The sequence below is a fragment of the Saccopteryx leptura genome, chromosome 1 (genome assembly GCF_036850995.1).
Source record: "Saccopteryx leptura isolate mSacLep1 chromosome 1, mSacLep1_pri_phased_curated, whole genome shotgun sequence".
Classification (NCBI taxonomy): Eukaryota; Metazoa; Chordata; class Mammalia; order Chiroptera; family Emballonuridae; genus Saccopteryx; species Saccopteryx leptura.
Genome location: NC_089503.1, coordinates 272181159 through 272206436, shown reverse-complemented (window position 1 = coordinate 272206436; position 25278 = coordinate 272181159). Strand labels below are relative to the sequence as shown.

General features: G+C 43.6%; 1 protein-coding gene across 1 annotated transcript in view; it reads left to right on the top strand.

Annotated features, from left to right (window-relative positions):
* The window catches only part of ACVR1B (activin A receptor type 1B), a 43146-nt gene that overhangs the window by 3384 nt on the left and 14484 nt on the right, over positions 1 to 25278 (top strand). The window contains exons 2-5 of the mRNA XM_066353754.1: positions 15827 to 16066; positions 16879 to 17127; positions 19982 to 20212; positions 24729 to 24896. Coding sequence (XP_066209851.1) covers positions 15827 to 16066; positions 16879 to 17127; positions 19982 to 20212; positions 24729 to 24896 — 888 coding nt within the window. The remainder of the gene's footprint in view (positions 1 to 15826; positions 16067 to 16878; positions 17128 to 19981; positions 20213 to 24728; positions 24897 to 25278) is intronic.

The following is a 25278-nucleotide window of genomic DNA, read 5'->3' as shown; positions in this document are numbered from 1 at the left end:
TGTAACCTTCCTAAAATGGATGTTTGTTGGAGTGAGATGGGTGGTCATAATAAGGAATTAGTTTATTTTTTTGGTAAATTGGAAATTAGGTTGTGTGTCCAGCAAACATTCTCGAAGCCCTTTAAACTTCTTGGCCAGACACTGCAGTTTTTTCCGGGACACATTTAGTTGCCAGTGGTGCATGCTGCGGAGACCACTGTTGCAAAAGACTTAAAGTAAAATGTCAGTTCTGGGAAAATAGAGGCTGTGGGGTAACAAATTGATTGCTTTCCCTCCCTGCACTTCCTCTGTTGTGCTTCCCTCGGTGGCCTGGAGGAGTGGCAGAGCCAGGCAGCCCTGATGCCTGGTGCTTGGACATGGCATGAGGACAGCGAGGGATAGGTGTTTCTATTAATTAGTGAATTAACTTTGACTTAGTAAAGACCAGTGATAAGGAGAATGACTTACAGCATCCATTTGATAGATATACCATGCTTTAAGGCCCAGCTGTGGAATTTTCATATTAGTATTTAAAAATGTAAAATTGCATTAGTAGCAGAAGACATTTCTTAAAATGAAGGCAACAAGGGTGACATTTGAGGTTCTGATACAAACATTTTTAATTTCTCTGAACATACTGAAAATCTCATTTCAGGCCAAGTGTTGAAATTTTGTTCAGTGGACATGGTTTTGCAGTATAGTGAAAGTGAACTCTTTTAGAGGAAAAGGGAATCTCTGATTCGTTTTGTTCAAAGAGCTCCTGGAACAGATGTGATTGAAGCATAATAAAATGGCTACTCTGGTTAAAAGTTAGAGCCAGATGGAGGGAGGAGGCTGGTTTTCAGCCCCAGAACTTTGTTCCCTTACAGGTTGTCCTTGAATAAGTCACTTAACCTTACTGTGCCTCAGTTTTCCCTCTGTAAAGTAAGGAAATAATCTGTGTCACTGTTATTGGGACATCTGTGAAACTGACTTGCTGATAGCCAGTTGGCTGGGAGGTATTTTTAGACACAGTTTCTGACTTCAGTGAACAAGCAATGTTGGGTTACTTTTTATCTTATGGGGCAGAATAGCACTCTAGGGATTGATAGCTGCACCACTTGTCACAGTGTGGTTTATTTCTTCTTATTTGTGTATTTTTGTAGAGGAGTCAGATTTCCTCAAATTAATGTCTGTCTTTTGACAGGCCCTTACATCCTAGACCCAGCAGTATACCTGTGCTAATCAAAGACAGTCTGGAGGGAGTGACCTGCTTTAGGCTTTATTGGTTTGGCAAGGGTTTAATTCTTACGCAACTCTGGGTATGTTTATGGCACTATGTAAATGTTACATAAGAACATGGAGGCTGAGAGGAGGCTGGAATGGTGCCTGTGAACACAGGAAAGTTAGATTGAGGATTTCATCCAAAAGGACCTTGGAAACCTGCAATCAGTGCAGGAAGAAGCGGCACTTCATTTTCCTCCAAAACCTTTTTACTTGATTGTGTCTTTCAGGTGGGCTGCTGTGCTATAAATAGGTTTATTCTCCACTGGTAAGGTAAACCTTGCTACCAAAATCTGAATCAGAAAACAAGGAGCGGAGACATGCTGCTACTTTCAGCATGTCTTGTCTGAGCTGCTTGTTGCATTTTGGAACATGAGTTGAATTGTGTTGCAGCCTGTTCTCATAATAACCCAGGACTACAGGGTGTTGAGGTAGAATGGAATTCTCAGTTCAGGGTGCTTTAGATCTTCTTTATTTTTGAAGGTTAAATTAGAATACTGAAGTGGCTCTTTTGTTTTAATTTTGAAATCCTTGTTGTTTACTGTCCAGATTTTGCTCAGAGCTCAGAGCAGCAGTGAACATTAATTTTGAATCCCGCCTCTTTGTCTTGAATCCTTGTGTTATTTGTCTATTATAGTAGGGATTGATGTGGGGAGGGGGGTGTTATCTCATTTTCCTCTCTGTATTTATACAGAGAAAATCCTAAAGTTTTCTCTTTCACCATCCCATTACTGCTGTAAATGTTGCAGGCATCGGTACAGAGCCCATTAGTTCTAGACTGGGATTGTTGAAACCTTTTAAGGAATCAGCTGCTCAGACCTGACAGTCCCCCACAGTCTAACTTGTATGTTCTCACTCTGCAGGCACTGCCTCCTGGCCAGGTTCAAAATACCTGCTGTTGGTTTTTGCTTAGGTCAGTTCTCTCTTACATATGGTTTCACCTGAGCGTGGGCTGTAGAGGCACCACCTCTGCCCTTGTCTGTTCTCTGCCTGCTGGCTTCTCCATCATGGATAAATGTAACACCATGTGAAACTACTATTACAGAGTGTATCTTTTTTTCCCTTACTCTGTAGAGCTACCAGAGTTTAGTTGTGAAGTTTCCGTCCCAGGTGATATCACCTGCTCTCTGAGTTTCAGACAGTGCTACTACTACTTCTGGCAGCTCTGGAGTTCTTTTCGGTTTTCTTCTCTCTCCATTTAGCCTTAAGCCTGCATTTGTCTTGCTAAATATGTTGAATTTAACATAATAAAAAGTCACTGCCTTTTCCTCTACCGTATCAAGCATCCCTAATATTTACACAATTACCTATCAAAGAATTCTTTATTTCCCCTTTTGTTTATTTATTCATTTGAGAGAGAGAGAGAGAGAGAGAGAGAGAGAAAGTGAGAAAGTGGGAGGAGCTGAAAACATCAACTCCCATTTGTGCCTTGACCAGGCAGACCCAGGTTTCAAACCGGCAACCTCAGTGTTCCAGGTCCACATTTTATCCACTGTGCCACCACAGGTCAGGCCTAGAGAATTCTTTATTCAGTCAGTGGGTATGGGCCTGGAATGAATGATTCTTGACATGGGAAAATAACAGAGAACAAGATAGACAAAGATCCCTAAATCCTTGTCATGGTACTTATAATTGCAATGGCTTAGATGGAAAATAAATAAGCGAACACAATTATCAGTCATGAGTGCTGTGAAGAAAATAAACCAGGATGATGTGCTAGTGTGCCAAGAGCTGCCATTTCACATCTCTCTCAGCCTCATTCTGCCATCTGTAAAATGGGACTGTTCCAGTCATCTTGTTTGTGATGTTATCTTCTATCAGGTCAACTTGAACACTGCATTAGTGAAGGCTGAATCGTAGCTCCTAGGGGAAATACAGGGTTCAGTTCCTGTGAGCTGCTGGTCGCAACATTTTCATCAGCTGATCAGCACATAAGCTTGTCTTCTGTGTGTTTCTATTTATTTATTTATTTTTCATTTTTCCGAAGCTGGAAACGGGGAGGCAGTCAGACAGACTCCCGCATGCACCCGACCGGGATCCACCCGGCATGCCCACCAGGGGGCGATGCCCTGCCCCTCTGGGGCATCGCTCTGTTGCGTCCAGAGCCATCCCCAGCGCCCGAGCCATCTTTGCTCCAATGGATCCTTGGCTGCGGGAGGGGAAGAGAGAGACAGAGAGGAAGGAGGGGGGGGGTGGAGAAGCAGATGGGTGCCTCTCCTGTGTGCCCTGGCCGGGAATCGAACCCGGGACTCCTGCACGCCAGGCCGATGCTCTACCGCTGAGCCAACCGGCCAGGGCCCTGTGTGTTTCTATTTAAAGACACCTTTTAAAATGTGTATTGTTGATTATTTAACATTGAACTCAAGTCCAGTAGCACTATAACACATGCCTGAACAAAGCTTGTCTGACATACATATTTTCTCTGTAAGGCACATGGCTGTTTTTGGCATTTCAGCACTACTCTTGGAAGCCATTTTAAACTGAAATCACCACCACCACCAACAACAAAAAAAACACAAAAAGGCGAAAAGCATGGCACTAATTAGACCACAAGAGGACTCATGCTTACCATGTCAGAGCTGAATAGGAAGGCGGAACGTTGCAGTGCTCTGCCCCAGCTGGGGCGTGTGCACTGGTGTTTAGATGTTCACGTGCTCAAGTTTTCACCACAGGGCGAAGGTCCACAGATGACCATAAGAGCATCATGAGTACTGATTTTGGGGTTACAAATACATTTTCGCAACTATGCAGATGCACAAATATGGAATCTATAAATGATGAGGATCCACTGTAGTTTGTTAAAGCTGTTCAAATAGCCTGACCAGGAGGTGGCGCAGTGGATAGAGCATTGGACTGGGATGCGGAAGGACCCAGGTTCGAGACCCCAAGGTCGCCAGCTTGAGTGCAGACTCATCTGGTTTGAGCAAAGCTCACCAGCTTGGACCCAAGGTCGCTGGCTCAAGCAAGGGGTTACTCGGTCTGCTGAAGGCCCATGGTCAAGGCTCATATGAGAAAGCAATCAATGAACAACTAAGGTGTTGCAACGCGCAATGGAAAAACTAATGATTGATGCTTCTCATCTCTCTCCATTCCTGTCTGTCTGTCCCTGTCTATTCCTCTCTCTAACTCACTCTCTGTCTCTGTAAAAAAATAAATAAATAAATAAAGCTGTTCAAATAATTTGTGGCAGAGAGAAAATTATATGAAATTCTAGGGACTCCTGAATGGATTCACTGAACCAGAATTTTAATGCATACAGTTAGAAATCTCAATTTCAGCCGGAAATAAACTAAACACACACACTCACAGAACTGTGGTTATCTGAAGATTCCTTTAACACATGTTTATTCAGTACATACCATATTCAAACACTATTTCCAGTAAACAAAAGGAGACGTGCCTTCCTTCATGAAGCTTACTTTCTGGCAGCTGAGATAGGCAACCGGCCAACTATTAATACATCTCACCCTTTACCCCTCCGAAGATTCCCGGCCTTTGGTATACACACATCCCTACCAGTTATTCAGTCAAACGTGAATCTAGGTACTACTATGAAGGGATTTTGTAGGTGTAATCAAGGTCCCATGACAGTTGATCGTCAGATAGGGAGACTTGATGGGAGACAGAACCTAATGAGGCTAGTTCTTTGAAAGCAGAGAATTTTCTCAGCCAATCACATAAAAGGAAGGCAGAGATGCTCCAGCTGGCTTGAAAGAACACAAATATCTGTGTGTGAACTGCCCATGCGGCTACCTGGCGTGGCCAGGATCTACAGGCCTGCTCTAGGAGCTGAGAGTGGTCCCTGGCTGGCAGTGTGGGGAAGTGGGGGCCTCAGCCCTGTCCACAAGGCAATGAGGTTTGCCAGCAACCAGTAAGTGTGAAAGAGGTCCTGGCCCTCAGTGAGAAAGCAACCCTGGCTGACACTGTCATGTTATGCCTGTACTTCTGACTGATAGAAACTGTGTGATAGTAAATAGGCACTGTTTTTAAAGGTGTGTGTATGTGGTGAGTCAGGTGGTTGATATGGGGAAGGAAGGCAGGAGAGTAAGAAATAACCCAAAATAGGGCTTGAGGGTACTTGAGACCCGGTCGGTACCCAGCCATCCCATTCATTGCTGGACCTTGCGTGTGAAAAGTACTTTGACCACTGTGGTTTTCATCTACTGCCTGTTACCTTTTCCTAGATATTTGTGAGTGAGTTTGGAGGAGAGAGGAAATTGTGGGTGCTTTAGATATAGTTTCTTTTTTTTTAGACTATTGTGATGTTAAAGTTGAGGAATCTGTGAATTGAAGCATGCACACACACAGAGTGGGGCAAAAGTAGGTTTATAGTTATAAGTATGTGAACACAGTTTATTCTTGTATTATTTATTGTGTTATTTTTAATTTTTAATTTATTGATTTGAGAGAGAGAAATATCAATTTGTTGTTCTATTTATGTGTTCATTGGTTTATTCTTGTATGTGCCCTGACTGGGGATCAAACCTGCAACCTTGGTGTATCAGAATCATGCTCTAACCAACTGAGCTACCCAGCTCAGGGCTCTGTATTATTTTTAAGTGTGTGTGCCCCAAATCTTTATTATCTTGGTGTACGTTTGTATATATCATTCTCCAGTTTTAATAGGTAAGGTTGAATCAGATTCGATCAGCTGCTTATTTCTAATATCCAGGACCAAGCTGAGTGAGAGGGATACTGAGGAAAAAGTCCGTTCTTGCCCGTTGGAAGTTTATACTCAAATTGACTTTTTTGGGAAGTTTATACTCAAATTGACTTTTTTGTGGAACAACCACAAAACTACAAAGAGGTCATACTCTTATTGACTGAGATTACAGTAATAATTAAAGCTTCTGATCGACTGAATGTTTACTGTATATTCAAGTGTTAAGCTAAACTTAACACTTAAGTGTATGCTAAGTATTACATCATTGACTCTGTACAGCTATTCTCTGAGGCACTCTTGTCCCCATTTTACAGAGGAAAAAAATGGGGCATACAGAGGTTAAGCAATGGGCCCAAGGTCTAACTCCAAAGAATGTGCTCTAATTAACTGTACTCTCCTACATACTATGATGCCTATTCAAGTCAGTCTATGCCTCCAGTCTCCCATTTCTTCCAACCTAGTGCTGAATTTAACTTTGGAAAATACACCTTCTGCATCTGATGGTTCCACTGCTTTTTTTGGCACTCAGGATTAATCCTTAGCCTGGCATCACAATCTGTCCAATCAGACCTTTACTTTCCTATCTCTGGGCTGGAACATTGATATTGTTGTATCTGTCTATTCACTGTGGACCTAACATGTCTTGTGCTTTTCTGTGCCTTGGCAGAACTTCTCTTCTTCACTCAATCCAGTATCCTCCAATGTGGGACCTTCTTTGTCCTTCTGTCTTACCCTCGTCAGTGATTCCAACCTTTCTGCTTTTCTCTTTATTCCTTATTGACAGTACAGAGATTCATATTGGTTTTTAGTTGTCTGCTTCTCCCATTCTCCTACCCTGTATCCCCTAAAAATTGATGCTAGGACCAGACTTATTTTTTTATGACATTGTCTTGTCACAGAACCTTGCGTATTTTAAATACTTAATAAATTTGTTTAATTGAATTCTTTTATTTCTGCTCTCTCAGCAAAATCCTAGGTAAATAATTCCAATTCTGTCCTACTGTAATTTTATCATCTGTTGTATATATAGGTTATTTTCCTTTGTTGTCCTAGATGCCTAAAACAACCATTCCTATCCCTCTTCTCACTCAAAACTGCTGTACACCATCTCCTCTTTACTCATCCATAGTGGAGTAAATAGGAAGCAGATACAAAATATTACTGATAAATATCTTCCCCTGCCCTAATGAGCCACAAATATGTCTTATTTATATACAGTGAAGAAAGAAAACAGTGTTTCTGCATGTTCATGATGAACTGTAAGTAAAGGAGAAATACCAGGTTACTAGTAGATAGTTTAACTATGGTGCCTGAGTCTGTACAATTAGGTCGTAAGAACGTTGGACATGCTCCATCATAATGATGCCACTCATTCAAGTTTTGCCTTAACATTCTTCTGGACAGCAGGTGGGCCCTAGCTGGATGTTCAGGTATTTACAGTCAGCCATAAATTAAGTTGCAATGACAGGTCTCTTTAGTATAAACATCAAACGTCTCTTTTGAGTGAGAACAAAGCTTTCATTCTCCAGACCTGAGGCTTAGAGGTGAACTTGTTTAAACAGCTCTCTGAGGTTGGGTCTGTCTCCAAGTAGAATGTCAGAAAGGTAGTTTGTAGAATAGACACAGTGTGAAGCTGGCTTTTCAAATACCTTTCTCTCATGCAAACTCCATTCCGAGACCTTTCCCAGATTGTAATTAAATATCAAGCTTATCAACTGTCTTATTGTTAAATCGGTGTTTTTTCCCTCCTCATACAAATAGCTTCCTTTATTAAGTCAGTTAAATTTTTTCCAAAAGTGCTTTTACCACCACATTTTGGGGGGTGGGGTACCACCAACAACACAAGTCCCAAGACTGTTATGGTTCTTGGAAACTTGATAATGTATTTTTACATCTAATTTTGATGATTGTAAAAGGCGAACGTGTAACTTGGGTCTTTTTTACCAATAACATCTGATGGCTTTACCGTAACCCTGCAAGACTTTTCTACTTAGGTTAGTCAGAGCTTTGGCAGTACCCTTCTTGGGAGAACCAAACATTGTCTCTATTTTGTGACAGTTTAGTGCCACACACCTCCATTTCTAAAAAAAATTTATTAAAAAAAATGTATTGACTTTAGAGAGAGAGGGAGCATAGGAGAGAGACATCAATTTGTTCCTCTTATTTATTCATTCATTGGTTGATTTTTTTTTAATTTTTTATTTATTTATTCATTTTAGAAAGGAGAGAGGGGGAGAGAGAGAGAAGAGAGAAGAGAGAGAGAGAGAGACAGAGAGAGAATGGGGGGAGGAGCAGGAACATCAACTCCCATATGTGCCTTGACCAGGCAAGCCCAGGGTTTCGAACCGGCGACCTCAGCATTTCCAGGTCAACGCTTTATCCACTGCGCCACCACAGGTCAGGCCATTGGTTGATTCTTATATGTGCCCTGACCGACCAGGGGGCAAACCTGCAACCTTGGCGTATTTGAATGACACTCTAATTGACTTAGCTATCTGGCCAGGGCTCAGACACCTCATTTTTTAATTCAGCATTTTCATAAATGCATAGGCTGTTGTCTAGATCAGTAATTACTGAACAACTTTTTATCTTCTTTTTAAAGCAGTGAAACCTTTAAATTTATTTTTATTTATTTTCTAAAAATTTATTTATTTATTCTTATTTTCCCAGTGAGAGGAAGGGAGATAGACAAGACTCCCGCATGTGCCCCTACCAGGAACCACCAGGCAACCCCTGTCTGGAGCCAATGCTCTGCCCGTCTGGGGCCATGCTCGCAGCTGAACTATTTTCAGTGTCTAAGGCAGAGGCTCCACAGAACCATCCTCAGTGTCCTGGGGAAAGGTGCTGGAATCCATTGAGCCATGATTGCAGGAGGGGCGCAGGTGAAAAAGCAGATGGTCGCTTCTCCTGTGTGCCCTGACGGGAATGAACCCGGGACATTCACACTCAACAGCCAGGACAGTGGAACCCTTTTAAAGATGAAAATGTAGAAACATATATAGAGTGGATAAAAGCTGAGCCACTCTGGCAGAGCCTTGTTCCCTCTCTAATTATTAGGCTGAAATTTACTGAATGAGATTTATTAAGCACAATGCTATTTGCTAGGCACTGTGCTGGTCACCAGTGAGAAAATAGTGAAGAAAAGGACCCTGGTTCCCTCCTTGTGGAATTCAGAGGTTCTGGATCATCTCAGCCAGCGTAAAGCTTGAAGAACACATTTGGAACACTGTACCTCCAGTTTTTCCTATGTATGTGTTAGGTTTTGGTGTTTTGGTTTTATAATTGAAATTGTATATATATATTTTACAAAGATTTATGGTATTTTAAAAATTGTGGTAAAAGTGCATATAACAGAAAACCGTTTTCCAACCTTTTTATTTTAGCGGGGGTGGGGGGAGAGTGGGAGAAGGGGGGGGGGAGAGAGAGAGAGAGAGAGAGAGAGGAAGGGAGAGAGATGAGAAGCATCAACTCATAACTCATAGTTGTGGCACTTTAGTTGTTCATTGATTGCTTCTCATTTGTGCCTTGACCCCGGGGGGGGGGGGGGGACTCCAGCTGAGCCAGTGACCTTGGGCTTCAAGCCAGCAGCCATGGTGTCATGTCAAGCTGGCGAGCCTGCATTCAAGCTGGATGAGCCCATGCTCAACCTTGGTGTTTTGAACCTGGGACCTCAGTGTCCCGGTTGATGCTCTATCCACTGCACTGCCACCGGTCAGGTAATTTTCCATTATTTTAAAGTATACAATTCAGTGGTGGTAAGTACCTTCATAACATGTGCAAATCATCAGCACTATCTAGTTGCAGAACTTTTTCCTTTCCACCAAGGAAACCCAGAAACCCAGTTAAGCAGTCATTCTCCTTCCCCTTGACAACCATTATTTTGCTTTCTGGATATTTAATATAAATAGACTCATACAATGTGTGACTAATTTCACTTAACCTGGCAGTTTTTTAAAAAAAATTTATCCATGTTGTGGTATATATCAATAATTTATTCATTTTTATGGCTGAATAATACTCCATTGTTTGAATACTATACCACATTTTGTTCATCCATTCATTATTTGATGGACATTTGGGTTATATTTATCTTTTTATTAAGAATAGTGCTATTATGAACATTTGCATACAAATTTTTGTGTGAACACTTGTTTTTAATCTTTTGGGTGTACAAGTAGGAGTAGAATTACTGGGTTATATAATAATTCAGTGTTTAACATACCAAGGAGCCATTGCACTGTTTTCAACAGTGATCTTAACTATGTTTGAGGGTTGTAGTTTCTCTGGGTCTTCACCAACACTTGCGGTTTTTCTTTTTAAAATTTTTAAGGCCTTCCTACTGGGTATGAAGTGGTATCTGATTATGGTTTTTGTTTGCATTTGAATTTGAAATTAATTTGCATTTGAGATCATGTTGAACATCTTTTCATATGCTTATTGGCCATTTTGGAACATTCCTATTTTCTTTGGAGAAATGTCTGTTCAGGTCCTTTGCCCATTCTTTTAAATTGTTTTTTGTTGTTGAGTTGTAAGAGTTCTTTATACAGTCTATATACTAGACCATTATTAGATATATGATTTGTAAGTCTCTCATTCTGTATACTTTTTATTTTTATTTTTTTTAGCTAGAGAGAGAGAGACAGGGAAGAGATGAGAAGCAACACCTCATAGTTGCGACATTGATTGCTTTCTCATATGTGCCTTGACCTGGGGGCTCCAGCTGAGCCAGTGACCCCTTGCTCAAGCCAGCGACCATGGGGTCATGTCTTTGATCCCATGCTCAAGCCAGTGAGCCCACACTCAAGCTGGTGAGCCCGCGCTCAAGTCAGAAAGTGTGAGTTCTCCAACTTTGTTTTGTTTTGTTCAAGATCACTTTGGCATTGGGCAAGTCATTTAACCTCCCTGACCTTCATATTCCTCATGATTAACTAGAAAGAAGGGACTGAACTAGATGACCTCTGAAAGCTTCCAAGTGAAATTTGGGTTGTGGTCTTTGTTCTGTCCTAAGGAAGAGGTAGCAGGGTTGGATAAGGTCTAGGGAAAATAATTAAAGTAATCATGGGTTGTGTTGGGCAGATAAAATATATTACGCTCACTTTGTTAAAGATGGCACTGCCCACGTGGAGGCCGTTGCCCAAGTGATATTAATGTGTGTAGCTGTGGGCAGGCAGGATCCTTGTAGCCTGGGGTTTGGTTTTAGGATTAAGCCTTTCCCACCCTTTTTGCTGTGAGGTGGTACAATCCTGTCATGCCCCAGATAAGTGGCTTTGTATTAGAGACTTCCCTATTTTGTATATTGGATTAAAGGTTTGGATTTCTACACTATAAAATAGGGGCAGAACAGGAGCTTGGGCTCTTGGTTCCTGAGATTAGCATTAGAGAGGAGAGCAGAGAAAGGCCACGTGGAGGAGGCCAGGAGAAGCAGCCAAGATGGCGGAGTGTTGAGTGAGAAGCCAGTTTGTGCAGAGTTTGTGCGGGGAGAAGGAAGGAGATGGGGAACAGAGGTGAATAAGTCTGGTGAGCTAGAAACCTTTGATTCTAGGAAACTCGGATAAGTCAGTAGCTTTGTGAGTACTGAATGTGAGTGGGTTTTGGAGCCCAGTGTGTGTTTTTACTTGCCCGCCGGGTGCAAGCTAGGATTAAAGATGATGGCCCACCAGTTCTTGGCTTCATTGTTTCTTTACCGACTGTCCGAATCCAATGCAAACCTGCATGGGCCGGGCTGCTCTGATGGTGGCCGTGGCTTCTGCTGGCTTTACAGGTTGTAAAAGGCTATTCTTATCAGGTTGGCCTGTCTGATGTGTCTCTAAGGAGCACTAAATATAAGCTAAAAATCATGAGTACTGTAACTGTAAAATGTTTTCGATCATTCATGAACCTTTATCTACCAGGACAAATGTGCATGGGTATGCCTCTTACCTTTTGAGGTGGGTGCCACCATCCTCCGCTCTCTCACATCTTGTCCCCTGGTGATGTGGTCTCAGGCTTAATATTGGGCTGAGTGGCATGAGTCTAGCCCTGTGTGGTGGTTTTTAGGAATTCACAGTGAACCATGGCCTCATTGAATGTCCTCTCAGTGTCTGCCAGTGGGTAAGAAAGGGGACCCAACCAGTGTCCTGCCTGCAGTGAGGTCGTCTTGGTGAGATCTGGCAGTGTTAGTGCCTGCACAACATGCAGCTAGACAGAGTCTGCTCCTGTTGGGACTTGTCAGCCTTCCTCAAAACACAGCCTCTCAAAAAAAAACACACACAAAAAAAACACAGCCTCTCTCACGAATCAAATTTGCATTTACTTCCTAACACAGACCACCTTCTAATCATACTTTGGAACCGTTGTCAAATCCTGTCAAAGTAGTTTTGTCTTTAGTTCAGATTTGACTGGCTTGTCAATAACAGAATGCTGTGGCAGTGGGAATTTCCTTTTGACCACTTCTTAACTTGTTTGTGTATTATGGAATGATTTTGTTACTCCTCTGTGATTGATTTTCCTAATTGTGTTATTTCTACTACATAACTGATATGTGTTGTTTATATACACATGTGTAGACTGATTTCACTTGATGAGTCAATATGAAACATTATAAAGGGCTGTTATCATTAATCCATATTTAGCTTTTCAGAGACATTGAAATTAGGTTTGTGATTTAGTGTACTAGTAAATTTATAGTAAATTCAGATGTCTAATTGTCACTTATTTTGTTTCAATGAAAATGAGAAGACTAAACATAATGTCTGTCTTTAGAGTTCAGGAAAAGGTGCATAAATTTGTGTGTGTGTGTGTGTGTGTGTGTGTGTGTGTGTGTGTGTGAGACAACAGAGAGAGGGACAGATAGGGAGAGACAGACAGGAAGGGAGATGAGAAACATCATTTCTTCATTGCGGCTCCTTAGTTGTTCATTGATTGCTTTATTATATGTGCCTTGACTGGGGGGCTATAGCAGAGTGAGTGACCTCTTGCTCAAGCTAGCCACCTTTGGGCTCAAACCAGAGAATATGGGGTCATGTCTGTGATCCCACGCTCAAGCCAGCAACCCGTGCTCAAGCTGGATGAGCCTGTGTTCAAGCCGGCGAGCTCGGAGTTTCAGACCTGGGTTCTCTGTGTCCCAGTCTGATGTTCTATCCACTGTGCCACCACCTGGTCGGGCAAGAAGGTATATAAAATTTAAAGCAGAACCTCCCAGTGGGCCAGTGAGGCAGACACTGGGAATTAAGAAATAAACTAGATGTCATATTTCAGCTGGAGGCTTTTAGAGGTCATCTAGTTCAGTCCCTTCTTTCTGGTTAATCATGAGGAAAATGAAGTTCAGGAGGTTATATGACTTGCCCAATGCCATGTGACTAGTTACTGGCAGAGCTGAGGTGCAAACAGCCGTTTTTTTTGCTGTAACTTGCCATTTCTTAATTAGTGGTTAAAGAGATCCATTGTGTGTGTTTGCGTTTTACTTTGAGAGTAGGGATTAAAATTTATTGAGCATCTATTTGCTAAGCTCTTTTTAAAAAAATTTTTACATAGTCCTGTGACATTAATTATTAACAGTCCCACTTTACAGCTTAGGAAATTGGGGTGCCTGAAGGTTGAAAGTTCCTAACCCACTCAAGGTCATGTGATCAATATTAGAGCTGTTATTTGAGCCTGAGGTCTTTCTGACCTGTTTCCTGCCCTGGTACCCTGCTGTGACTCTAGTGGTAGTAACTGAAGCCTTTTCAGGGGTGTGGGCAATAGCGATGGTTATCTTTTTCAAACTTCTTACTCATTGTAAAATATATAGACATGCCAGATGGGTGCAGAGAGTCTTTCTCAGAGTACCCACAGCTCTTAGCGATATTTGCCTAATCTTTGTATCATTTCTGTAAGAAAAATAATCTTTTCTGGTTGCGCAGCCAAGGCCCAGATAGATTCGTGGACTTGCTCAATTCCTTATCACAGACCCACATGGCTCTGCTCCCAGTTCCGTTCTTCGTCCTGTCTAGCATAGATTTCACCACTTTTGTTCTTTCCTGTCTTACACCAAGATTGTTTAAGTACTTCCCAAAAACAATGAGCCACGTGTGGGTGTGTTCGTTCTCCAGGATGAATCACTGTGAAAGGGCCCATGAACCAATGAAAGAATAAGTATCTGAAATCAGAGACTCCTGGCTCTCCTGCCTGCTAATTGACGACTCCGAAGTGAGCTTTTTTTAAAAAAGGCAGCTTCGCTTCAGGTCTGGCCTGTGTATCCCACTGTGCTGAGAATAGCCCACTTGGAGTTGTTCGCTTTCCCTTCTCGCTTCCCAAAATAGACTTAATGCTGTTCTTTTTGCTGGGCGTCCTGGCACAAGCACTGAGAGCTATGCACTCCATGGGGAGCCCCTTTTGTGCCAGAATGTCCCACTGACACAAAGGGGAGTTGGCATTAGCTGTCCTGAAGTAACCTACAGGACTCTAGCATGAGTAAAACAAATTCGGATTGAGTATTTGGAAGGTCACAGAAATAAATCCTCTCCCCTCCCCCTCCCCCTTCCCCTCCCCCTCTCCCTCTCCCCTCCCTCTCTCTCCCTCCCCTTCTTCTTCTTTCCCTCTCCCCCCTTTCCCCCCCCTCTCCTTTTCCTTTTCTTCCCCCTCTCACTTTATCCCTTCCCTCCCCGCCCCTCTCTTTCTCTCAAATCAGTGGGAAAATGAAATAAAATTCCTTCTATGATTTGGAACCTAGTCTAAAGGGAACCTGCTTTATACTTCCTGCCTTTCAGATGTAGCACTGTGCAGACCTGCTGCATGTTTTGGAATTTCTCCCAGAAGAAAGGGGTCTGATCAGATGCTTTGAAAACAATAACCACAGGGCCTGCACTGAAGATCCACACTGCTCATTTACCTGTCGGTGTTTTTTTGCCTTTGTCTCCTTGGGTAGAAATGGCAGGGGAGTGTGTCCTTTATAGCAAGCCTGAGAAAGAGGTTGGGCAGTGAAGTATTTAGAATCTGTCTTTGGATTTGCAGAGCCAAGAGATACCTTCCAGTGTATTGGAGGAAGAGACAAAGATAGACTGTTTACCGCCTAAAGGGATGAATTAGGACAGGCTAGTTTTTCATGGGACTGGTCACACATGTCCCTTCTCTAGGGGCCCTAGTTTGAATACCTTTTCCCTTGGTATCCAAATTGTTTTCATTTATTATCCAATTTGGGACCTGGGTGGGCCCTACCACCTCCATCCCTTGTGGGTGAATGCTTCATTCAACATTGTGAGTCCCATCCTAAGTATTGTAGTGGCTAAAGCCACACTCCTGTCCATCCCAAGAGGTCAGGGCTGGGTTAGGCTCATGGGAGACAGTGTTGCGGAGAACCAGCTGCTGCCATCTGTGCTATTCTTGTTAGACTGGTAAATAAAGGATTTCAGACTCCAGGGCTGCTGAACTGGCTTTCAGAGGCACTGAATTCATTTAGAGTAATTTCCTGTCAATAGTCTACCCTTATGTTTACTACATAGCCAGCAAAACTCACTAGTCCCAGAGATGGTTGCATATACCACCTATTGGGGGGATATGTGTTTGTGTTTGTATTTGGGGGGAGCAGGACATGTATTCTCCAAAGAGAGCTTTTCTCGCATGCTCAGCCATCTACATTTAAAGGAAAACATGTTTCCAATAATTTGTAGTAAGTGTTTGTCTAAGGCATAGTTCACAAGGTAGTATCTCTGTGTCTCATAGGCATAAAATATAGCACTTAGAGGAAAATGGTGGGGCCTTGAAAGCCTTGTTTGCGAGCTGAATAAACAGGTGAAAAGGCTGTGCCTCCATTGACGATATCATCTTGCTGACCCTATTTAAATAAAAGCTCTGTATTTTGGAACATCAAGTATGCTAAGTAAGGAAGGATATTCTAAGTCTGGAAGAGGACCGCAGCTAAGATCTGATCACTGATGTCAGTGTCTACTCCCAAATTTCCTGCAGCTCTTCTGTGTACATGCACCAACTGCCTACAGGCCAACTACACATGTGAAACAGATGGGGCCTGCATGGTGTCCATTTTCAACCTGGATGGGATGGAGCACCATGTGCGCACCTGCATCCCCAAAGTGGAGCTTGTCCCCGCTGGGAAGCCCTTCTACTGCCTGAGTTCTGAGGATCTGCGTAATACCCACTGCTGCTACACTGACTTCTGCAACAAGATCGACCTGAGGGTGCCCAGTGGTGAGTGGACACCCTTGTTGGACTATTGGCTCTTCTTGGAGGTAGGGCACCCCTGTCATTTCATCCTTCTCTACTCTTCCCCAATCCCTTTATTTGATGATAGGTAAAGGAACCTTCTTGAAGGTCCCTAAGGTGACAAGGGATGGGATTGCCCCCATGTCAGGTTTGTAGATTGGGAAAGTAAGGGAGGCAGATTATTATCACGTTGATCCCAGGGAGAAATCTGCATTTTGGATAGTGACCAAGCAGCCATAGGCAGCTGTTGAGGAGTGGGAGAGCCAGGCAGGGACCCGAGGAGAGGGTATAGGACTGGTCCTGAAAGAGGCATCCCCAGAGCTGTGTGAAGGGAGCTGTTGTGGGAATAAGGGCAAAAATAGGAAGAGGGACTTGAATTGGGCAAAAAGGACAGTGATCAAGGCTGGAAAGTATTAGATCCCATCTGTATACAGGTCTACCATTTAGAAGGTATTACTGGGGCGATTGGAGGAGTAGGAGAGATACTGGAGCAGAGCTTAAAGGAGCTGTTAGAAGTTGAAAGAACAGATCTTTCTGGGGCACTGAGATGAGAAAAGCACCATGAATTACAAAGTGGGTTTGACTGCTGCAAAGAGCTCCTTAACTAGAGAGGTTTGTATTTGAGAGCATCCAGGCAGACAGACTAGCCTGGTGAGAGCAGAGAGGTCAAAAACACCTTGAACACATGGAGAGGGAAGGGACGTTTTACCCGGAAGGAGGTGTCAGGGATAAATAAGGCAATGCATTTTCTTGTGTTTACTCTTTCTTCTTTCCCTCTCCTCTCTCATTTGATCCAGGTCACCTCAAGGAGCCTGAGCACCCTTCCATGTGGGGCCCTGTGGAGCTGGTTGGCATTATTGCCGGCCCAGTGTTCCTCCTGTTTCTCATCATCATCATTGTTTTCCTTGTCATTAACTATCATCAGCGTGTCTATCACAACCGCCAGAGGCTGGACATGGAAGATCCCTCTTGTGAGATGTGCCTGTCCAAAGACAAGACGCTCCAGGATCTTGTCTACGATCTGTCCACATCGGGGTCTGGCTCAGGTACTTGGTTCTTCAGGCCAATGTTTGTTGCTGGCTTTTATCACTGCTTCCCAGCAGAATAGAGCATTTAGGGAAAAGGCTGGGCCTTAGGCTTGTTTCTAGCAGCATTGAGTCATTTGGTTCATACTTCCCATTCTTTTGGAGTCTGACATGTAATAAGATAAGATAATGGGGGTCACATAAAATCTTTCACTCCCTGGAATTCTAAAGGTCAAGTGCAAAACTCTCCTCTCCAGAAACTCTGCCTCTCTTCACATGCTGTAACCATACCTCTATTAAAATTCATCTGGTTCCACCTGAGCAGTGGAGTGCTCAATTTAAGGCCCCTTTTGAGAAACAGGAGTGTGCCATGTTCCTGTGAGGTGGTAACAGCTAATCATTGATCTCTGAGCAACCCCCAGGAGAGTTTCAGGACATCGAGTAAAGCCGAAAGCTGGGTTTGGTAAATCACTGACTTTACCAGTTGCCCAGGGGTTTTTGGTGGGGGTTAAGTAAAGGCAGCTTGGGCTTCTAGCATGGCATCAGCACCATTTCTTGTACTGCCTGTTTGGTAACCAAGTCTTTCTTAGATAAGGGAATTGAACCAAATACTGGACCTTGTTGTGGGACTAGAATAGGATAAAGGGAATTGGGTTGTTCAGGTCTCAGGGTGTATAGCTCAATTATTAGATATGAATATGATTGCAAAATAGTCTTTTTATGAAGATAAACAATTATTTTAATGATGATGGTATTCTGTTCTTGTAAAAAAAAAATCATCCACCAAGGTTATTGTTGCCATTCTAGCTAAAACATACGGAATCATATTTGTGAGCATTTTGTGTTTATGTATTTTTTTTGTCACGTGTTCTGTTGGGAAATTATGCCATCAGTCATAGCCAGACATCTCTCCTTGAACACAAGGAGTACTTTGAGCTGTGATATCTCTTGAATTTTAGTGGTTTTGCCTTTACCAAGCTCTGTAGTAGAGAGTGCTGAAATGATGGATATACTCTTAGGAAGAGAGAAAATCTATGGCTTGTTCTTTAGCGAAAGAGGTAGGGCAGTGGTTAAAACTACCTGGCTAACTGAATTGATTTGTTGCTGGAGGAGGGTAGCTGGGTTTCTGTAGTCCATCTGAGGCCCTGGAAGGTATGTGATGTTTACTTGGTCAGCTGGAGCAAACCGATTAATAAGTATTTCTCTGAAATGTTTAGTTCATTCTTAATTCAGAATATGCAGAGCTTCTAAGGTGTTGGAGGTTTAATACTATAGAATAAGGTGAATAAGTCCTTGCTGCTTAAATGACTTTCAGTTCACACAAACCAACACATGTTGAGTATCCTCTGGGTGATACAGGATGAGCACCATAAGAGAGAGGCTGGGCCAAGGTTGGGTAGAAGAGACGGGTTGTTGGGAAGTCTCACAGAGGATCCAAAGGGGTCTTGAAGACTGAGTTCAAAGTTTTAAATGAAATGAGTCGGCAGGGAACATTCCAGGCCAAGGAAAATGTCTTAAGCAAAAGAACAAAAATGCATGCAAGTTCGCCACATATTTAAGGAATTGATGTGGAGTGGGAGGGTGGGGGTGACAGACCGACCCAGAAGGAAAGGACCTTGGGTGCTGCGCTTTTTCTGACAAAACGAGAGGCATCTACTGAAAGTTTTTACGTGGGAAAAGAAATGTTCATATTTTCCTGTGGAAGGAATGCTGGCAGTGGTGTGGAAGATGAATTCATTCATTTGCCAGTGTCCTGTTAGAGGCGCAGGGGTGAGGTGGGGCTCTGTGTGGAGTGCAGGAGCAGGGTGAGATGAGAGGCAGGAAGACCAGTTGGAAGTGTGTTAAACAGGGGCCAGACTAGGACTGGCACAGAGAGGAGGAGGAGGAGGTGTCTGAGAAACATTTTGGAGGTTCTGTACTGTTCTAGTTAAAAGCATGAACTTTGGAGTCAAACAGTACTAGATTTTAATCTCTGCTTAAAATCATATAATTACTGCTTGTATGAATTTGAGTGAGTTACTTAATCTTTCCCCTTGGACCTTAGTTTTCTCATCTGCAAAATGGGGATAATAACAATTGAAAGGGTTGTGAGAAAATGAGATAATTTATGTAAAGCTCTTAGCGCATAGTGCCTAATGCACACTAAGCATACAGTAAATGGTAGTTCACATCTGCAAGAGTTAGGGATTCATAATATTTTTTAATTTGGTTAGGGAAAGGAAGTGAGAGTTAAGAGTCATGATGGTAAGGGTGATTGGTTGGATAGGAAGATGTTGAATGAGTCCTGTAAAGACAATAAAATTAATCATAGAATAAGCAGGAGTAGTCTTCCATTCTACATCTGGAGCACTTGCCTGTGAAGCAGAACTTTGATCTCCTTGGAGAAAGCAGGGGATCCTTTTGTTCATTGACCACATTTTGGGTTTCATGGGCCACACAGCACTACCCTCTAGTGGCGAATGAGCAGAACAGCCAGAAGACGCTTCCACTCAAGTCTTTGATCTTTTCTGCCCTTTTTCTTCTTCATCAGCATAAGGTAGATTGGTGCACAGGAGGCTGGTTGCAGAGTTGGTAAATCTCATCAGACATTTATATTTTAATCTGCCATCCATGCCAACTGAGAGAATAAATTTCTTAGATCAGGAAAAGCTAGTCCTGGCCATGCCCCTTTCTGTGTTCACTCTGTCGCTGCCTGGCGTAGTCCTCTTGTGGATTAGCTGGACATGGTTCAGGGGCAGCCACAGCTCTCCATGGTCAGTGGACCAGTGCAGTGCAGGACACCGTGGGAAGGGCTTTTCTAGTGTGGCATTGAGAGTGGGAGTTACAGTTTAGCAGGTTTACCTTATCAGCTTTCTTTCCATTCTTTGGTCTGTAGGGTTACCCCTTTTCGTCCAGCGCACAGTGGCCCGAACCATCGTTTTACAGGAGATTATTGGCAAGGGCCGGTTTGGAGAAGTGTGGCGCGGTCGTTGGAGGGGTGGTGATGTGGCTGTGAAAATTTTCTCTTCTCGGGAAGAACGGTCTTGGTTCCGAGAAGCAGAGATATACCAGACAGTAATGCTGCGCCATGAAAACATCCTTGGATTTATTGCTGCTGACAATAAAGGTAAAGGGCTGGGTTTGGATACAGGGTGCCCTGCAGCCAAGCATTGTCCCAGGTGGAGGGGTGGCTGAGACAGCACAGCTCTGTCTGCCTTCATAGCTGCTGCCCCTAGAAAGAGAACCTAAAGAAGCTAATAAACAAGCGAAAGGTCTTGTCCTACCTGCTCACTTTCCGTTCTATGACACTTCCAAACCACTTCCAAGGTAGTCCCTGAGGGGCCAAGTAAGTTTACCTTGAAAATAACTGGAGTGAAAAATTATGTCCTCAGCTCCTGCCAGGAAAGCGTGGCCCCAGGAAAGTGTGTGCTCTACATTCTGTGACATACCATCAGCATACACACTTTTGTTGTGAAGTGGGAGCCGCAAAGCAGTGACTTGCCTGCCCCCAGAGTGCTACTTCGTGGCTTTCAGGCTCAGGTTTAGGTCCACTTATACCCAAGGTCTCTTATTTACTCCTTCTTTCTTCTGTTTTTGCTTATGTTTTTGAGTCTCTCTTATGTAGCCAGGCACATTCTCATTTTTAAGGACCTCACTAGCAAAAAGACAAAGGAATGATTAATTATAGGATGTGATCAAGCAACATACTGTTCTAGTGAGCACAGTTGGGGATGACATATGGTCAGGGAGATTATACCTGAGCTTGATTGAGGTGAAGGTAGCAGGAGCTGGTCATGAAGAAAAACCAGTGGAAGGTTCACTCCATACACATGTGCAGAGGTGAAGTGTGTTTGGGAATTGGCAGGTAACTTGGGATGGCTATGTTACAGTAAAAGACAGTGGTGAGGTCATGGAGGCTAGATTATGAGGGCCTTTTTGAGAGGGTTGTATTTTATTATGAAGTAGTGGGTGGTAACTGAAATTTCATTCATTTGTTCAATAACATCTATTGACAACTGTGGTCCAAGATCTCTGCCAGCTCCTTGGATCATCACACATAAAAACAGGACACAGTCGCTGCCCTCCACAGCCCCCAGGAAGAGGGGACAGTACACACATGGGCAGATAGTTCACTTGAAGCCAAAAACCATGAGAGTGACGGGCTTTACATTTTTTTTTTATTTTATTATTATTTTTTTGTGTGTGTGTGACAGACAGAGAGAGAGAGAGGGGGACAGACAGACAGGAAGGGGGAGAGAGATGAGAAGCATCAATTCTTCGTTGTGGCACCTTGGTTGTTCATTGATTGTTTTCTCATATATGCCTTGTCTACGGCCATACCACCCTGAACGCGTCCGATCTAGTCTCATATATGCCTTAACCAGGGGCTGCAGCAGAGTGTGTGACCGCATGCGACCTTGGGCTTCAAGCCAGTGACCATGGGGTCATGTCTGTGATTTCACACTCAAGCCAGTGAGCCCGCGCTCAAGCCAGATGAGCCTGCGCTCAAACCAGTGACCTCAGGGTTTCAAACCTGGGTTCTCTGCATCCCAGTTCGATGCTCCATCCACTGTGTCACCGCCTAGTCAGGCTACATTTTCATTATTTTTATTTTATTTTTTGAGAAAGAGGCAGGGAGAGAGAAAGACAGGAACATTGAACTGCTCCTGTATGTGCCCTGCCTGGGAATTGAACTGGCAACTTCCACACTCCAAAACAATGCTCTAACCAACTGAGCTATCTGGCCAGGGCTGGGCTTTACATTTTTTTAAAAAAAGATTTTATTTATTCATTTTAGAGAGGGGAGGGAGAGAGAGAGAAAGAGAGAGAAGGGGGGGGGGGAGTAGGAAGCATCAACTCCCATATGTGCCTTGACCGAGCAAGCCAACAGTTTCGAACCGGTGACCTCAGCATTTCAGGTCGTTGCTTTATCCACTGTGCCACCACAGGTCAGGGTTGGACTTTACATTTTTAGAAGTTCTGGCAGTTGTAACAGTGTGCTTCTGTGGCATAGCGATTTTTAGACATTAGTGTCTACAAAGCCTGTGGAAGATGCTAAGTATTTATTTTTCCTTCCTAAAACAACAGCAAGCTGCTCATTCCTCACATTGCTGTGGGGGTTTGTAGTGACCTCAGCTGCCTCCAAGCTGAAGAGTCCTGGACTCATACACAAGGGAAGATGGGGAAGAGATCATTTTTTACTCTTAAATAAGCTGTTCCTTTTTAAAACATTACATTTTGATAAAATTTAAATTACACATATTTTAAAGGATTCAAAAGAAGTCTTCCCTTTTAATTTATTGGCAGGGAACTCAAGGCTTCAGCATTGGAATATAAGAGGGGTATGTTGGGTGGACCCCTTGTTCATAATCAGAGAAGCAAAGATTGCTACTTTTCCAGAAGCCAAAACCTTTCTTGATTCTGGCAGCTGTGTGTGGGAGGAATTGGCTTTTGAAATCCATATTAGGGCCAGGAGAGGAGAACAACAGGGTTCCTTTGCTCTTGTTAGCGTGATATATACTGTGTAGTAGTGTTCAGGAACTAGCACTGGCCTGGGATTTAGGCGATCTCAATTCAATTTCCAGTTTTCCTGTTGATAGCAGCATAGCCCAGTTAAATGACCAGCTTTTAGTTTTTCTTTTTCTCACTCTCTTCCTGTCCATTCTCCCTCCCACTGCGCATGCGTGTGCACAACCCCCTCCTCCAACCCACCCCCGTATGAAAGTGTATGCCCCCCAACTTCCATTGCTCTTCTTAGAATACAATGACCTCCCTGACCAGCCGGTGGCGCAGTGGATAGAGCGTTGGACTGGAATGCAGAGGACCCAGGTTCAAGATCCTGAGGTCGCCAGCTTGAGCGCAGGCTATCTGGTTTGAGCTAAAGCTTACCAGCTTGGACCCAAGGTCGCTGGATCGAGCAAGGGGTTACTTGGTCTGCTGAAGGCCCGTGGTCAAGGCACATATGAGAAAGCAATCAATGAACAACTAAGGTGTCCCAACGAAAAACTAATGATTGATGCTTCTCATCTCTCTCCGTTCCAACTGTCTGTCCCTATCTATCCCTCTCTCTGACTCTCTCTGTTTCTGTAAAAAAAAAAAAAAGAAAAGAAAGAAAAGAATACAATGACCTCTTTGGAATACTTGGACATGTGCTTGTCATGCATTGAAAAGTTTGAGGGTTTTTTTGGCCCTGACCAGTTGGTTCAGTGGTAGAGCATTGGCCTAGCGTATAGATGTTCTGGGTTCAATTCCCAGTCAGGGCACACAGGAGAAGCGACCATCTGCTTCTCTATCCCTCTCCTCCCCTTCTCTTTCTCTGTCTCTTCCCCTCCTGCAGCCATGGCTCCATTGGTTTGAGCACATTGGCCCTGGGCGCTGAGGATGATTTCGTGGAACCTCTGCCTCAGGTGCTAAAAAGAGCTCGGTTGTGAGCATGGCTCCAGATGGGCTGATTATCGGCCCCAGATGGGGGTTGCCAGGTCGATTCCGATTGGGGCCCATGCAGGAACCTGTCTCTCTGTGTCCCCTCCTCTGACTTGGAAAAGAAGAAAAAAAATGTGGGTTTTTATTTGCCTGGGATACGATAATGCACAAAGGAGGAGCTCTTTCCTACTCTCATAGAGAGAGAGCTCATAGCCTGGTAAGAGCAGTGGACTTAGGAAAGAAATGCTACAAGTGAGACAGGCTGTGCTGGGCTGTGCTTAAAAGGTCTAGGAGAATGGGAGTGGAAGAAGGTACAAGAGGGTAAAGAGGGGAATGTGGTGATAGAAGGAGAGACTTGACTTGGGGTGGTGAATAAACAATACAATATACAGATGATGTATTACAGAATTGTACACCTGAAACATATATAATTTTATAAACCGATATTACCCCAATAAATTCAGTTTTTAAAAAAAGGGTCCTGGCCTGACCAGGTGGTGGTGCAGTGGATAGAGCGTCAGAGTGGGATACAGAGGACCCAGGTTCGAGACCCCGAGGTCACCAGCTTAGGCGTGGGCTCATCTGGTTTGAGCAAAGCTCACCAGCTTGGACCCAAGGTCGCTGGCTTGAGCAAGGGGTTACTAGGTCTGCTCTAGCCCCACGGTCAAGGCACATATGAGAAAGCAATCAGTGAACAACTAAAGTGCCACAACGAAAAACTGATGATTGATGCTTCTCATCTCTCTCCGTTCCTGTCTGTCTGTCCCTATCTATCCCTCTCTCTGTCTCTTTAAAAAATAAAAAGAGTCCTGGAGCACAGAGGAGGACCTATGAAGCCTTTCTTTGGCGGTGATGGATGCAGCCAGTTATGGTTGCTAATGTGTAAAGGAGTGGGTCTTGTCACAATCTTGCTATTCTCCCTGAACATACACTTCCTTTTCTGGATGCCTCACATTTCAAATTCGGTATTATAATAGAACGCTGTCCAGAATCCTATAGGCACCAACAAGAAATAAAGGAGCATGTCTAAGAAAGAAATGCTGGTCTTTCCATCCTGGAGCCTAAAACTGCTTAGACGCCTGTAGCTGAGATGGGGAGGCGGGGCTCAGGAGGTGTGGAAGCTAGAAGTGGGAATTCAGGAGTCTTAACTGGAATCTTCCTTTCCTGCCTTGACCTCTATGGTTGTGCCTTTTCTGGAACTCCTCTGTGATTGTCTGCAGATAACGGCACCTGGACACAGCTATGGCTCGTCTCGGACTATCATGAGCATGGCTCCCTTTTCGATTATCTTAACCGGTACACAGTGACGATCGAGGGGATGATTAAGCTGGCCTTGTCTGCTGCCAGTGGGCTGGCACACCTGCACATGGAGATCGTGGGCACCCAGGGTGAGTGGACTCGGCTGAGGGGTAGTGAAGTTGGTTAGACTGTAAAAGCTTATCCCATTCTGATTTAGTTCCCAGAACTCCTTTTTACTCAGGAAGTTGGAGCTGGATCTCAGAGACTGTAGAATAATCTAAAAGGAGAGGTTTGAACTTCACTTGAATGAGAATAAGAGGATCTCCAGGGGGTTCTTCCCAGAACTGTCTTCAGAATTCCCTCAGGGACTCTAGGGGAAATGTTTCGTTATTGGCCTATTGGCCGTTCCATGGCCTGGCATACTTGTTTGGTAAGCTAGTGTTCACTGAGTAATCACCTCAGAAGCCCACAGTGCACATGGAACTAAGAAACATGTGACAGGAACATCAGTTTAGTAATTTCACACATTCA